General features: G+C 34.1%; 1 protein-coding gene across 3 annotated transcripts in view; it reads left to right on the top strand.

The window, feature by feature from the left end:
• The first annotated feature begins 6,773 nt into the window (after positions 1-6,773).
• tmlhe (trimethyllysine hydroxylase, epsilon) overlaps positions 6,774-17,636 on the top strand; it is a 16,152-nt gene continuing 5,289 nt past the window's right edge. The window contains exons 1-4 of one of the 3 annotated variants that reach the window (XM_016522093.1): positions 6,774-6,987; positions 7,125-7,284; positions 8,046-8,222; positions 14,134-14,413. In XM_016522093.1, coding sequence (XP_016377579.1) covers positions 7,131-7,284; positions 8,046-8,222; positions 14,134-14,413 — 611 coding nt within the window. In that variant the 5' untranslated portion in view covers positions 6,774-6,987; positions 7,125-7,130. Of the gene's footprint in view, positions 6,988-7,084; positions 7,285-8,045; positions 8,223-9,167; positions 9,340-14,133; positions 14,414-17,636 lie in introns of those variants that run through there. The other 2 variants (XM_016522100.1, XM_016522108.1) reach the window with 2 other exon arrangements.

Genomic DNA, 17,636 nt, shown 5'->3' with positions numbered 1-17,636 from the left:
TAAACACATTTCATTACACCAAATACACAAAATAATGTTCTTTTTAGCAGCATCATATGACCCCTTTAAATGACGGAACACTGGAAAAACAAATGATCACCACTTGTTTTACTAGAACTCCCTGATGCACATTTAGGAAGCAAAATATTTTGCATCTCAAACTTGGCAGTGATGAATTTGGTGGTAGAGCCAATGAGCTGCAGGGACTTCCTCATAACAACAGTTACAGACAGGTAATGATCTGTGATACTCACTGAAAGCCATGTAAAGCATGGATTAGCTAAAAATTTCCCCTCACACAGAGGGGGTGCAATTACACACTGTTTCAAACCGTAGTAAGCAGGTTATGTAAGAAGGTATTTTAAGGCATCATAGGGTACACACACAGAATGAAGGCTGTTCTGAAAGTAATTAAATAATCATGCTGCCTTGTTTTGGCCAAATTGTAAGACAGCATCCTTCTCGCTTTTTTAGACCGATGAGCTTTGTAAAAATCGACGCGTTTCAAAAAGGCGGGGCATAGAGGAGAAACAATAATGTACAGTATGTGGAAAAGTTTTTTAACTTTAAACCGCATAAACACATTTCATTACACCAAATACACAAAATAATGTTCTTTTTAGCAGCATCATATGACCCCTTTAAATGACGGAACACTGGAAAAACAAATGATCACCACTTGTTTTACTAGAACTCCCTGATGCACATTTAGGAAGCAAAATATTTTGCATCTCAAACTTGGCAGTGATGAATTTGGTGGTAGAGCCAATGAGCTGCAGGGACTTCCTCATAACAACAGTTACAGACAGGTAATGATCTGTGATACTCACTGAAAGCCATGTAAAGCATGGATTAGCTAAAAATTTCCCCTCACACAGAGGGGGTGCAATTACACACTGTTTCAAACCGTAGTAAGCAGGTTATGTGAGAAGGTATTTTAAGGCATCATAGGGTACACACACAGAATGAAGGCTGTTCTGAAAGTACTTAAATAATCATGCTGCCTTGTTTTGGCCAAATTGTAAGACAGCATCCTTCAAGGTGGTATACCTGTTTCCTTCAAATCTCAAGAATGTAGTTCACTTCAGTGCCATCGCAGCTTCACTCACTAGGTATGTTTACATGCATTATTTTTGTCAATAGGAATGAATATATGAACTCAAAACATTGCAGCCTTTCACATTTTCATTTACATGTGCAAAACATGTTTTCTGAACAAAACCTCAATGCTTGGACAGTATCCAGTAACCACATTCAGAACCAGAGAAAGCCCCAGTGATGATGTATTCAGGGCTACAGCGAATATAATTGTAATTTTTGCTTTAGGCTATATGTCCACACTAGTGCGTTTTTTTTTGTTTTAACATGGCGTTTTAAAATAAAAACGGTCCTCGTCCTACTGGTATTTCCACTGAATTTCAGAAAAGACCGGCTGGTACAACAATGAGCATGATCCAGCATCTTATATAAAGGGTCCAGCGTCTTTCTAGAAAAAAAAAGAAAGTGTGTGTGTATGTGGAAGCTGTTGGGTGAGATTTCCTCTTCCTACCCCAGAAGTGTTTACTTAGAAATGGTATTTTGTTGACTGAACTTTAGTGATATTGTGTTAATCCTTTTGTTGTTGTAACTGAAATCTCTACAACAAGGACAATGTTTGTACACCTTTTTGTTTCTAAATCTTTAATGAGTTTATATTGTTAATTTGCAAAGGGGTTAGTAGAGAGGGGGTCTCATTTTCTTTTTGATCTTATTTTCTCTTGTTTATGTTAGTAAGTGAGTTATTTTCGCTGTATTTTGTTTTCTTTTCTTTTGTAGTTTAGTTAGTTTCTCCCTTAACTAGTTAGGTTGTTTATTGTTTTGGCCTGAGCCCCCTCTCAAAGTTTTTGAACCCTCTTACAATTTTTGTAAATAAATGAGATTTGTTATTCTTGACCTGAGTTGTGTAGAGTGTTTTTGTAACCGCATTGGGGTTGAGTTGATCCTCCCAGCTGACAGGATGATAAAATCACTGAAACATCAATGAACTGACCTTAACTGAAAAATTGACTGTTTGTTATTGTCCTCTTGCATTACTGACAAACTATTTTCCTGTTTGTCACTGTAAAGCTGCTTTGACACAATCTGTATTGTATAAAGCGCTATTAAAAAAACAAAAAGCCATAGGCACTCATGACTGACTTAGACTTCAATGTACGTGTCTGGCCTCTATGTATTTTAAGAAATATGCAAGTAGGCCTATTGTGTTGTACAGAAACACTCATACTTAATATAATATCCTCCTGTCCTTTGCTTTGTATAATTAAAATGTGGCTGATGTGGCGGAGCATGGCATCGTATTATGACTGTTGCAGCATCCGTTGTGTGACCGCAGCTTAATACGTGAGTGTTTCTCAATCAGAAGGCTGAAACCTACCGAGGCTGTGTGTTTCTTAGTCCTGGGCCCCGTGTGTGATTACTCAGTTATTTAGATTTTACTGTTGACGATTTGTCATGATCCAGGATTGTTAGGTTCTCCAAAGCTCATAAGGACAAACCCACTAGAGGGCACGCTTATTTAGTGTAAACAGGATTAGAATGCATCTTTTTAAGCGGAGATGATACATGAAGTCTGTTCGAGTCACTGATACTTTTAAAAAGACTACACTGTAAAAAAAAAATCTGTGACATTTACCGTAAAATACAGGCAGCTGTGGTTGCCAGAACTTCACAGTAAAAAATATGGTAGCAACATTTTAGGTTTTACAGACTTGACTTAAATTCACAATAAATACGTATTTCATTAACTGATGTAATGTTAATAAACCAACATATCGAAGTACTAATATCTGTTTTGAACCATTGTAATACACTGATAACCATCAAAAACAGGTGGTGATGAGAAAGTCACATGATGAATCAAAGCTCATCACAAACAGCTTTAAACAAGCTGAGGAGGGTGTCATTCACACAAACACTAAACACCATCGCGGTGACACACATGATACTGAAATAATGCAGTAAACATTCATTTAACAACATTAGATTTAAGATAAAACCCTAATGTACACAACTGATAAGAGAAGAAACATAGTTAAAAAACTCATAAGCCAAGGCACTCTAAAATGTAGTGTAAAAAAATAAAAAGCCTTTATTCCCATGGCTTTACATTAAAAACAACTTTCAAGTGCGCGTTGCGGCTAACAAGCCTTCATCAGGGTGTCAAACTACAAACACACTCAGAGTCCATTTAAACAATCAGTTCATCACATGACAGTCACCTGATTAAGTGTAAACGCAACACACATAAAATAATTGTTTTGTAAATATATACTTATACCCAATAAACTCAAATTATTTTTATAATAATAGTGCTTTTTGTTTATTTATTTTTATTTTTGTATTTTATTTGACCCTCTAAATCTTTTACGCACTTTCTATTCTATTTTAATTCTACTTTATCTATATTTATCTTCTTTTTTTATAAAAAAAAAACAAACAAAAAAAAACACTAGCTTTCTATTTTTTCTATTCTATCTACTTGTTTTTCTTTGTGTGTGTGTGTGTGTGTGTATTATATATATATATATATATACACCTTGCTATGTGTACTGCGTTAGGCTAACCGAGACTTGTCATTTGCACTTATATATTGTTGCTCTTTTGTTAGTTTTGACTGCTTTTATTGTCCTCATTTGTAAGTCGCTTTGGATAAAAGTGTCTGCTAAATGACTAAATGTAAATGTTTACTTTGATTCTTGTTTAGTATGAAATAATTTTGCCTCTCATTTGACTCATCACGCTCAGTACAGGTCACCATGAACGCGCAGTAATAAAGATGAGGTATGGAGGATAAATGACACGTCCAAAAGGTGTAGCCTAGTGTCAGGGTATGGGGAAACCAAACATATATTATTTGTTTGTTTTTAATGCGTTTTAGTTTTCAAGCAATCACAATAAGTCTATATGGACAAAAGGGGACACCTGATCATTACACCAACAACACTGACTTTCATGACATTGCATTCTAAATACATAGACATTGATATGGGGTTGGTCCCTACAACAGCTTCTAGTCTTCTGGGAAGGCTTTCCACAATTTTGGAGTGTTTCTGTAGGAATTTTTGCCCATTCATCCAGAGCATTTGTGAGGCCAGGCAATGCACGGATGTTTATGGCAATATAACTCATCGAAATAATGTTGAGGTTTAACCCTTGTGCGGCCTTTTGGACATTTTTGTCCTTTTCATGTTCCTCTCAGGACCTTAAGGACAAAAATGTCCCCATTGAAACCCATTAAAACTGCTATTTTTAATCGCAGTGCCATTTAACTGTAAAATTATGCAATTTTTGTTGATAGGCTTTCATTATATTGGCAAGGCTTTAATTTTTTTTTTTTTTACCAGATGGAGCCATTTTTTCAGGTTTGGCCTATAAAGCAAATACTCGTTTTATTCCTGTTTTCTGCTTCTGCATATTATAGAGCCAATTGGATAAATAATGCAGTTATAATTGTGTGGGTGTGTTGTTATGGATGCCAGAGTGTGGTTTGTGTGTCATAAAAAAAAATTGTGTGTGTGTGTGTGTTCTTGTAAATGGCTTTGATTTTCTAGCAGGTATAGAGTTCAACAGGTTTCATAAATATATATAATTTATATAAAATATCGTTCATAAATCATTTTCATAAACGTAAACCTCTATAACTTTTTTTTGGTTTCACTTTTTAAAGTTTTTTTACTTCAGCAATAATCTGCCATGGGTCTTCTTTAAAATGAGACCAAACTTAACTCTGTGCTCCCAAGCTTCAAATTTTTATGACAGTTTTTTGACACGGACATTTTTGTCCACTATGGACCTATGTGTAATTTTTTTTAAGTGACGCACAAGGGTTAATATAAGTGAATAAATTACAATTTTTGAACTTGCAACCAAGTTGTGGTAACAGGTCCCCTGAATAATTTTTTTTAGAGTGCATCTCAATAATTGTCCAAATTACATGGCATATACTATTCATTATATTCAACCATCTATGTGAATTTTATAAGTTTATTTTGTCAAAAGTCTGACTTTTGTCAGTTAATTACCTATAATTGTTCTTGGAAACATTTGACTGTTATTTTTAAAGTCCTTATGAAATCAAAATTTACACTATTTACATTGTTAGCACACATTGCTAGTCTTGAGGTCAACAATTAATCCGTGCAACTAAATGCACTGGAAATTCCTTCTCTGATGACGTCATTTTTAATAGTAATCAATTTAAAGGCACTATACCATAAGGAAATAATCATCAATTTATAACAATTATATAACTAATTAATTTATGTTTTAGGGTGTTGGAAGCTCACAGATACATTTAAATTTTACTTTACCATACATCAAAATAATATTTAAAAAAGTACCTAATAATAGACTACGTCTTCAAAGACCTACATACTTACCTGAGTTTACATAAAAACATAACACACCATTTCATTGAATTTCTTTATTTCTTTGCACACAGCATTGCTGCTCAGCAGTTTTCTATGCTGCTTGTTCATTCTGCAGTGTTGCTGTTTCAGATTTACACCACCAGGTGTCAGTAGCCACGCTATACTTTACCTTTGAGAGAGAGAGAGAGAGAGAGATTGTTATTGTTCTACAGTTATTATTATTATTATTATTATTACTACTACCTAGTGCTTTCTAGTGTACTATCTACCGAAAAATGTGAAAGTACTAGTATTTAATGAGCAAGTAGGCCTATTAACAAGTTAAAAATAAAACAACTAGTAACATACTAGTAAGTTGTGAGGAAGAAATGTGAAAGTGGCTTTTATTTACATTTATTTACGGATGATTATTACTGTATTATTATTATTTTTTAAGTGATATGAAAATGTTTAAAATGTTAATGTTATAAAATAAATATAGTTTTAATGTCGATAGTGTAAAGTAAATGGCGTTTAATAAGCCTTTTAACCTGGTAAATAAATGTATGAATATGCATACATATTTTATATTGAACATAAACCCCTATAACTGAATCCTACTGCGGTAAAGGCTTGGCTTATTAATATGAATACATCCGAAGTGACGTTGCGTGGTAAGCTTCATGGTGAAGCCTTATTAATATTAATTACGTGATGCTAACGTTGCTCGGTAACCTCCAATGGCGCAGCTCTGGCTCATGAATATTAAGCAAGTCTTCAACATAGTAGAATCGGCGGGTTTGAGAGAGAGAGAGAGAGAGAGATTGTTATTGTTCTACAGTTATTATTATTATTATTATTATTACTACTACCTAGTGCTTTCTAGTGTACTATCTACCGAAAAATGTGAAAGTACTAGTATTTAATGAGCAAGTAGGCCTATTAACAAGTTAAAAATAAAACAACTAGTAACATACTAGTAAGTTGTGAGGAAGAAATGTGAAAGTGGCTTTTATTTACATTTATTTACGGATGATTATTACTGTATTATTATTTCTGAAGTGATATGAAAATGTTTAAAATGTTAATGTTATAAAATAAATATAGTTTTAATGTCGATAGTGTAAAGTAAATGGCGTTTAATAAGCCTTTTAACCTGGTAAATAAATGTATGAATATGCATACATATTTTATATTGAACATAAACCCCTATAACTGAATCCTACTGCGGTAAAGGCTTGGCTTATTAATATGAATACATCCGAAGTGACGTTGCGTGGTAAGCTTCATGGTGAAGCCTTATTAATATTAATTACGTGATGCTAACGTTGCTCGGTAACCTCCAATGGCGCAGCTCTGGCTCATGAATATTAAGCAAGTCTTCAACGTAGTAGAATCGGCGGGTTTGAGCGCTTGCGTGGACACCACATGAACACACAGACACAATGGCGGGGATGAAGCTCAAGTTCAATGATTAATGTTAACGATTTTATATGTCAGCTCTTTAAGAAACAGACGCGAAGTGAAGTTCACCGAAGTTTCACACTTGTCAAAACCGCACACAGGAGCTTGAAGTTCCGGATCGACTCGCGCGCTGCAAGTAAGCATGCATGCAGAATTTGATACACTATATTACTTTGTTACTAGCTGTATGTTATCCAGATAATATGTGAGTGCATTTGGCTGCATTGTTTTAGGATTAGTGCGTTATGTGCACGGGGGTTTCTCTCTTTGCAGGTCACTATGGCATTGATAAGGATGTTGGCCAGACTGAGTGGATATGTGCACTTGAACCAAGGTTTAAAGTGTTTGGGAGCCAGTTCTCAGAGCAAGAGATTACAGCACACTGCAACCCATTCATCTTCATGCAACTATCAGCTGCTGCCTGACTGCCTGGGTGAGAGACTTGCTTTCAAAATAACTGAATATTTACCAAGGATCATTTTATATCTCAACCAAATAATTATAGATAGATACAGTGATCAAACCAGGGTTATTCTAGTTAACTAAAACTGTAAAAACAAACTTAAACTTATTTTATTATTGCTAGTTGACAAGGCAACATTTCTTATTTTCATTTAGTTTAACATGATGTACTAAAATAACTATAACTGAAATAAAAAGTAATAAAAAAACTACATAGACATTTAAAAACAATGAAAACTAATAAAAATGTCATAACAAAATAACTAAAACTTTACAATTAAAATGAAAGCATAAACATTAAATCTAATTCAAAATATAAAAAATTATTAAAGTATCTCAATGATACTAAAATAACACTAGATCTAACAAGGTGTTTTAGATAAATTATTATTATTATATTTTTCTTTATTTAATGGCTGATTAAATTATATTACTTATGATAGCAATGATAGCATTACTCATGATAGCAAACAAGATACAAACAAATATATTTGAATTTATATTTTGATTATTTTATTTTACACTATATTTATTCAAAATTCACTAAAATGGTTGATTAATCAGCCTGGCTGCTATCACTACTATATCCACATTATTTACACTTATATATGTGCATCATTACAGAATTTATTGATGGACATCATATTTTAAATTATTACATGCCATAATAAACAGTAATTAAAAAAAAAGAATGGTTGTAAACGAGTGTAATTAATTAATATATTTCTGCAGAGCTCAACTATGGTGGTCTTGTAATGCACTTTGACTACGTTTGGCTGCGAGATCACTGCCGCTCGGCTTCATGCTACAACTCAAAAACAAACCAGCGTAACCTGGACACTGCCAGCATTGATCTGAACATCAGGCCTTTAAAGAGCAGAGTGGATGAAGACAACCTCTTCCTGACATGTAAGTGCAGAACAAGGATTAATCCAATTCAGCTGTAAATCAGTATCACTTCAGTTGAAGGGCACCACTAAATATGTGCCCGGGAAACGACCTTAAAGGGAGAGCTCACCAAATGAAATGAACATTCTGCCTTTATTTACTCACATTTAAGGACCAAAAAGAACTGAAATCCACCATAAAAGTAGCCCATAGTCAACGTTTTGCTATTTTGTTTAGCTATTCCGTTATTTTGTCTGCCTTTTCTATTATTATAAAAGTAGCCCAGATGGCTCATGTGCATGACTTTTTGTAGGGAACAGACCAACCAGGGTTCAAACTTAAACTTATTTTATTATTGCTAGTTGACAAGGCAACATTTCTTATTTTCATTTAGTTTAACATGATGTACTAAAATAACTATAACTGAAATAAAAAGTAATAAAAAAACTACATAGACATTTAAAAACAATGAAAACTAATAAAAATGTCATAACAAAATAACTAAAACTTTACAATTAAAATGAAAGCATAAACATTAAATCTAATTCAAAATATAAAAAATTATTAAAGTATCTCAATGATACTAAAATAACACTAGATCTAACAAGGTGTTTTAGATAAATTATTATTATTATATTTTTCTTTATTTAATGGCTGATTAAATTATATTACTTATGATAGCATTACTCATGATAGCAAACAAGATACAAACAAATATATTTGAATTTATATTTTGATTATTTTATTTTACACTCTATTTATTCAAAATTCACTAAAATGGTTGATTAATCAGCCTGGCTGCTATCACTACTATATCCACATTATTTACACTGATATATGTGCATCATTACAGAATTTATTGATGGACATCATATTTTAAATTATTACATGCCATAATAAACAGTAATTAAAAAAAAAGAATGGTTTTAAACGAGTGTAATTAATTAATATATTTCTGCAGAGCTCAACTATGGTGGTCTTGTAATGCACTTTGACTACGTTTGGCTGCGAGATCACTGCCGCTCGGCTTCATGCTACAACTCAAAAACAAACCAGCGTAACCTGGACACTGCCAGCATTGATCTGAACATCAGGCCTTTAAAGAGCAGAGTGGATGAAGACAACCTCTTCCTGACATGTAAGTGCAGAACAAGGATTAATCCAATTCAGCTGTAAATCAGTATCACTTCAGTTGAAGGGCACCACTAAATATGTGCCCGGGAAACTACCTTAAAGGGAGAGCTCACCAAATGAAATGAACATTCTGCCTTTATTTACTCACATTTAAGGACCAAAAAGAACTGAAATCCACCATAAAAGTAGCCCATAGTCAACGTTTTGCTATTTTGTTTAGCTATTCCGTTATTTTGTCTGCCTTTTCTATTATTATAAAAGTAGCCCAGATGGCTCATGTGCATGACTTTTTGTAGGGAACAGACCAACCAGGGTTTGAAATTAACACCTGCCAACCTGCCAAATGCGGGTAAAAGTCAACTGTGGCGGGTAACGTTGTCAAATCACTAGCCTATTTTGGCGGGTTACTTTTCTTCACTCTTTAAATTTTTGTGGAAGTTAATGTAAGCCAGCAGATTTAGCACAATACTGAACTTGTGAGTCATCAAAATCCGTTACCGTGGAAATGGCTATAATCTGCCAAGCGCCTCCTGGTGGCAGAGGATGAATTTGTTTGTTTCAGCTGTTTTTGTGCAGACCATTGCGAAAATCGACCCAGCAAACACACTGTAAATATGAACCGGTGGATCGACAAGAAGCTAATGCTAATGCATTTTAAAAATCTAAGCAATTAAGACATTAAGATATATTTATATGTTGTTAAATTCATATAATAATTGTTTAAATTAATGTAATAATTGATACTTCTGACTCATCTCTTTAAAAATCCTAGATACCCTGGAATGATATGAAATTCAGATTTTATAATAGATATATTTAAATATGAAGCTGTGACGTAGTTCATTTGGTTTATATCCGTTTTGTGCGTGTTTTATTCATTTATTTATTTATTTTGGCTAGTAGAAGTTATGAATGGCCGGTAACTTAAAAATGTAGTAGCCAAATTGGCTGGTGAGTGAAAAAGTTAATTTCACACCCTAAGACCAACATTTTGTTATTATTCACTGATAATCTAAATCTTAAGCCAATATTCTCGCCAGGTCTTTACTGACAAATATGGATTAGTTCCATTTGTTGTTGTTCTCTGTTTTTGCAGCTTGACAGACTTGATCACTTTGAGCTGCTGTTCAAAACAGTAATGCTGGGTACACACCACAAGATAATCGGGCTGATTTTGGGCCGATTTCTCCCCTTCCGACAATCCTAGGTAATGTCCCGATTATCTTGGTGGTTCTAAAGATTATCTTATCATATTTTCCTGTGGTGTGAGGTGTGTTAAGAGCGACTAAATCTGCTCAGAAGAACGTCGGAGGCGCCTCGATCGCGAATCGTAAATATTCAACATGTTTGTGGTCTCTCACATTTTGAAGATCTTACAAGATTTTAAAAATCTTTTAGTGTGTACTACCCAGCATAAGGAAGATGTTTCAAATTAATGACAACAGCTGTGTCTCATTTTCAAAGGCCGCACCCTTCAGAGATTGCAATTGTCGGCCGCATATGTAATCGAGGATGTCTCATTTTACAAAAGTAACCATTATAAACTCGGCTGTTATTCCTTGTGTAATATTGTTCTTTCTTTGAAATGTAATGGTTACTTTTTTGCAATTAACATATGCAGCTGACAAATGCACAGCCTTTAAAATTAGATGCACCAGCAATTTTTATTTTTTTGGTGAGCTAACCCTTTTAGGATGAGATTGGCATTCATGCGATTTTTAATTCTTTGTTTATCTGACTTGTCTGATTTGTTGGCACACCTTTATTAATTCCCTGTCTCTCATTTCCTGGTAAACATTCTTTCAGAATGGATTTGTACGGGAAACAAAACAAAATCATTAAACGTGTCACCTATACAAAATGTTCACGGTTTTCTGCAAGATTGCTTAATGTTGGGATTGGAAGGTAATCTGACTTTAACTGTGTCTTCGTGTTTCTCTCCTCAGAGATTGTGATCCTATTGTGCTAAGATAAGTTTAACACTCTTCCAAAACAAAGATGGATATCTCTTTCCTAAGTAAAGATAAGACTCTGTGAGAAAGACAGACAAACCTTTGACTCTTACGAAACTCAGCCGACAGAACATCTGTGAGATTCACTTTACAGACTGCATTACATTATTTTTACAGTTAGTTACATAGTAACAGCAGTCCTCACTTTCTCATGACTTTGTGTCTTGTGTTACTTTGACCCAGGATTGTGTCAGTCGACTGGTGAAATATTTGGTGTGAAGCGGTGTTAACTGCTAAGTGCCCTGACGTTAGTTTTTTATCATCAGTTTCCCTTTTTTAAGTTGACATGAAATCAAAATGGGCCCAGTTTACTTTCTTAAAACATTTATATAATCTTAATATTACTGTGCACAATTCAGTTCACATTATACCAAAGAAAAAGTAGCACTGCACTCAGTACAGTAGCTCTTGCATTAAACATTTTTATCTTGTCAAATAATTTTTATGGTCACATTTTAGTTTGGGGACCAATTCTCACTATTAACTATGACTTTTGCCTCAATAAACTCCTAATGCTTATTAATAGTTAGTAAGGTAGTTGTTAGTTTAGGTATGGGGTGGATTAAATGATCTAGAATATGGTCATGCAGAATAAGGCATTAATATGTGCTTTATAAGTACTAATAAACAGCCAAAATGCTAGTAATATGTATGCTGATAAGTAACTAGTTACTAGTTAGTGAGAATTGGTCCCTACACTGTAAAAAAAATTCCGTAAAATATACGGTAAAAAAACGGCAGCTGTGGTTGCCGGAATTTTACTGTAAAAAAATACGGTAGCAACGTTTTAGGTTTTACGGTTTTAACTTAAATTTACAGTTAAATACCGTAATTTCATTAACTGATATAATGTTAATATACCAACCTATTGAAGTACTGAAATCTGTTTTGTACCTTTGTAATACACTGATAACCACCAAATGCAGATGGTGAACATGATGAACCAAAGCCCATCACAAGCAGCTTTTAAATAATAACATATATGAAAGAGATGAAAAACTCATGTAGAAACATGGTTGTTTCAACAAAAAAACATCAAATTTGAAATGTAATGCAGGGAATTTTGGGAATGTCAATTTACGGTTATTCACTGTAAATTATACGCTTTTTCACTTTTTCACTTCCAAATACGGTATACTACCGTAAAATTAATGTCCAATACATGTAATGTCCAATACAGTTTTTCACCGTATATAGTAGGGGAATTTACCATTAACCATTTAACAGGTTTTTACTGTAGCATTTTTACAGTGTTTTACCGTTAAATTCACGGTCATTTTTTACAGTGTATACTAAAGTGTTAACATTTTTATTTGTACAGCTCTTTTCACAATCCATATGGTTTAAAAGCAGCTTTTCAGAAAATCATCTTTAATTTTTAAAGCCCTGTTTGGACAGGACTAGTTTTCCCAGAGGACGTTAGAGAAATGTGTGTGCTTTGAGATTTTAATCCAGTCTGAATCTGTCAAGTCTGTGTTTTTCTCACCTAACCTCTGTAAAAATAGCACAGCAAATCACCTTCCCCTGATAAATCTAATCCCGTCCGAATGTGAACATCTTCTCCTTGTGTTTTTAAAAGCTACTGTTTTTTTTTGCACACTAATCTAACCTTTCAATATGGACTTGAAAAAGTAATCAAATGAATTAAGGAAATCAAATCACAGTATTAAGACTGACCATTTTAATATCAGCATCAGATATGATACATTTCTAGATTTCTCTCGGGCTTTTATAATTATAATATATTTTATAATATATATTATTAGCTGCCACTTCTATAAACTAATGCAAAGTGTATTTAAATACATAGCATATGGTAAAAAATACTTATGGTAAATATCTGGTATGAGGAATACAAGTTCATGGAATAAATTAAATGATTCAGTTTTCATTATGTTAGTAAGACAGTGTGTAAACTCTAAGGATAACGAGTAATTTGTAAGGATAAGGATTATTTTGAAATATTGCTGTATTTTGCAGTCCTAAAGCTCTTGAAATCCATCTTAAAAGACCGTCATCAATTTAACTTTACATTTATGAGTCCGATTCAATGGAAGTTAAACTTAATATTAAACCTTCTGTGAAAATGTATGTATTTTTGGTGTTGTAAAGCTGTTTAAATCAGCATTTCTAGCTACTTTAGGGTTTCAGGGTTTATAGTCTTGTGTTACAGTGGCAATGAAGTTGTAAAATTGGATGTAACTTTACACAGACAAAGTTAATAAGAAATTTTTTCACACATTTATGGTGTTGGCTACAACTATTGAAACTGAGTACATTTTGTCCCCATTCACTTCTACTGTAAGTGCCTCACTGTAACCCAGAATTTTTGGGGGTTTTTTTAAATGGAAAAAGTACAAATTAATTTTTGTTGATTGAGCTCAACCCTAGAGACCCTGATGGACCCATCACTAAACTAGTAACATCCTCCACTGATAAAAACCAATGAAATTTTAACTCCCTGATCATAGTTATTACACAGACAAACTTAATAAGAAATGTTTTCACACATTTATGGTGTTGGCTACAACTATTGAAACTGAGTACATTTTGTCCCCATTCACTTCTACTGTAAGTGCCTCACTGTAACCCAGAATTTTATTTATTTTTTTAATGGAAAAAGTACAAATTAATTTTTGTTGATTGAGCTCAACCCTAGAGACCCTGATGGACTCATCACTAAACTAGTAACATCCTCCACTGATAAAAACCAATGAAATTTTAACTCACTGATCATAGTTATCTCCTAATGAAGTCATTTCCACCTTGTCTGTGATCCCCTCCAGGGCCAGATGGTCACATGACGCGGTACAACCTAACATGGCTGGCCCAAAACAGCTATGAGGGCCGGAAGAGAAGTGCCATGCAACCTCGAATCCTGTGGAACGCAGATATCTACTCCAGCGCTAAGGTGCCTTCTGCCAGTTGGGACAAGTTCATGAGCTGCGACGAGGAGCTGAAGAACTTCCTCAACAACTTCCTGCTTTATGGAATTGCCTTCGTCGAAGGCGCCCCACCAACCCTAGAAGCTACTGAAACAGCGACCCAAAGAGTGAGCCTCATCAGGTCAGGGCTAGTGTGTAGCGGCAATTCAATCCTGCAAACTTGTTTTGATAGTTGATTTAATGGAATAGATTGTCTGTAATCATTTACTCATCTTCATGTCATCCAACATTTTTTAACTTTTGTAAAAACCACAGACAACTAGGAATATAGTACACAAACTGCTGGTTTTATTATGCTTTTTCATTACATCTGGAGCTTGACTAGTGCATTGTATGGAAACAAGCATCTTGTAACGTGTCTGCGGTTGTAGAGAAGCACGATGAAGGAGATAGAAACTAGGACAGTTTTATTATAATCCACACAGGAAAACTTAAGAGATTGTTGGAGATAAATTTAGATAACAACCACGTTAGTCATTCACACAATACAATCCAAGTTACGGAAACATAGGGCCAGTGTTGGGGAAAGTTACTTTTAAAAGTAATGCATTACAATATTGCGTTACTCCATAAAAAAAGTAACTGATTACGTTACTTAGTTACTTTTTATGGAAAGTAATGCGTTATGTTACTTTTGCGTTACTTTTTAAATCTGGACAGGGCTTGCTTGTTTGTTTTTAAAATAAAAAAGTTATATTTTTGGCAAATATAAAAGCCTTTTCACACCAAAAGTGAAATGAATAAGCCTCAGGCTGAAGGGAAAGTAAATTTACGTCCGTACAGTAGAATGCAGACGAAGAGATTTCAACACACTTCAGCAATAAAAAAAAGACACACAAATGTTTCTCTAGAGTAATTTGTGCTTATTAGTACGGTTGAACTGGATCATCGAAGGTCAGAAGCAAAGACATTGGTTAATAGAATGGGAATAAATACATAAAGGATATTTGTGTTGTTTAACATGTAATTACTGCAGGTTTGCATCATATTTTGAGTTGCGTTATTTTTATTCATTTTGAGGAATGCTGAATCAGTTTTTTTTTTGTGTGTGTGAGAGATGAATTAATGCATATTTATATTTATTTTAGAACTACAGTAACATCTTCTGATTTCTGTCACCATGGCAACACCAGAGCTGTCAATCAATAAATTGGAAAAAAAAGTAACTTGCGTTACTTATTTGAAAAAGTAACTCAGATATTCTCTTGTAAATTAAAAAGTAATCCGTTACTTGAAAAAAGTAGGGCTTCAGTAACAGGGAAGACTTATGAGTAAGCTAATAGAACAACAGGTGAACGACAGCAGCAATTAAGGGAACAAACTGTCACACACTAGGAAACTAGGTCAGGGAGCATATGGCACAGGAACAGAACTTAACCAAACCAGAACACATTGAACACATCGTACAGGTTTGGCATAACATGAGGTTGAGTAAATCACAATAGTGATTTCGTTTTTGTGTGAACTAAAGTTTTTCAAAAAGCTGCTGCTACTTAAACGAATAACAAGGAAAAAGTAATTGTTTCTCAAATCGGGTTGGTCGGCATGTGCCTTTTGAAGTCAGGAACCCAGACACAGGAATTCTTTTTACATTGCCAGCGACTAATGAGCTACCGCTGGATAATTAGTCAAGCAGTGTCCATTCTTTTCCTGTGTTGTTAGAGAAGATCTCTTTAAAGGGCACCTATTATGCTTTTTTGATTTGATCTTTTATTGTGTAATATTGCTGTTTGTGCATGTAAATGACGTGCAATATACAAGATACAAAGCATAAAGTCCACGCCAAAGGGAGTTCATCTCTCCAGCAGAAAGCTACATGTTACATAACGGCATAATGCCTGCAAGTAGTTGTCATGTTACCAAAGTTTCAGTAATCAGTACCAATACCGGTACCAATTTCAGTATCATAGCAAAAACTATTGTCATTATTTTATTTTCATATTTTTTTATTTATTTGAAAATTAAATAAGTGTAATTTAATTATTAATGCTGTTAATAATTATAAGTAAATAATACATTAAAACATGTAGCCTTCGAAAAGGCTAAACTAAATTGCAAAACTTAATCCAAGCAATTTCAGATTCAGGCCTGCATTTCAATATGGTTATCATTCGTGAAACTTTGCAGTGTGTACTTAGCAGCTTGAAAATGATTCAATAATTCAAATTATGAATGTTATATACAGAAAGTGAGCAAAGAGCACTTCCTTTATAATCAGTGAAGCTGATATCAGTTCAGTTTAGCCGCAGCGCATGCTCACTGACTGAGTGAAGACTCCCGTTATAATCAAAAAAATCTGTCTACTGCACATTGACTTATTTACGTTGTGTTTATACTTTGTTATATGGAAATGATGCTGAACAAACTCTGGCGTATTGAGTGGATTTTGACTTAAAAGCCTCTGATTGGCCATTGCAGTCACATGCATGACAAACATGTATGTGATTGGCTACAAAGCTCAACACTGCAAAAACTTTGTAAATAGAAACCTTGGATGCTCTTCATAGAGATCTCACACAAATATGTACAGGAGCATTTGAGGCTGGTATTGTTACATTTTCAAAATTTAAGTATTGTTTTGGTACCAATGTACTAATATTTTTGACAACTCTGATGCCTGTCCACTGGCTGTTTTGCCCTGCCCTCAAAGAACAGTTGGCTGAGTGATTTCACTATTTTGAGGAGATGCTGTTTTATTTAAAAAAAACATATATGGACTTACAATAGCAATGCCAAAGTTACCAAAGATATAATACTGTTTACAGCTGCTCATGCAGCCTTAGTTATGGAAAGGGGCATTACATACATGCTCTAAGCAGTTGACCAATCAGAGCAGACTGGACTTTTTAGGAAGAGACAGAAACTAAAATAGCTGCAACTAAAAGAGTTTCAAGGCGGAGAGTGAAGAGAGGTTCTCCATCAATGTAAAATATGAGAATTTGTGTCTTTTGAACAAATTAAAATTCAGGACCACCAATCCTTTTCCGTTTTAGTGTTGCGATTAGACAAATAGAAGATTGTTGCAGTTTGGGCTGCATGATAGTCAAGAAAAATGTGGTAGGGCTGTCAAAATGACTGAAAAACTAAATTAGAATTTTCCATTTAAATATCAAAATTAGAATTATATTCGAATTTAAAAGGCATAATTTCAGTTAGGGGGAAAAAAGCTTTTGGCTTCTCTCCTGAGGCCACAAGAGGGCGCATCGAGCAAAATATTATGCACGTTTCCTCAAAGCGTAATAAAATAACACGACTGTCTTTGAAAAACAGTGCATAATGTTTAAAATGATGTTTATAAACCATATATAATTAATAAAGTTGCTTAAACAATTAGAAAAAAAAAC

The sequence above is a fragment of the Sinocyclocheilus rhinocerous genome, unplaced genomic scaffold (genome assembly GCF_001515625.1).
Source record: "Sinocyclocheilus rhinocerous isolate Xijiao unplaced genomic scaffold, SAMN03320098_v1.1 scaffold1967, whole genome shotgun sequence".
In the NCBI taxonomy this organism is placed as follows: domain Eukaryota; kingdom Metazoa; phylum Chordata; class Actinopteri; order Cypriniformes; family Cyprinidae; genus Sinocyclocheilus; species Sinocyclocheilus rhinocerous.
This window is presented reverse-complemented; position numbering and strand designations above follow the sequence as displayed.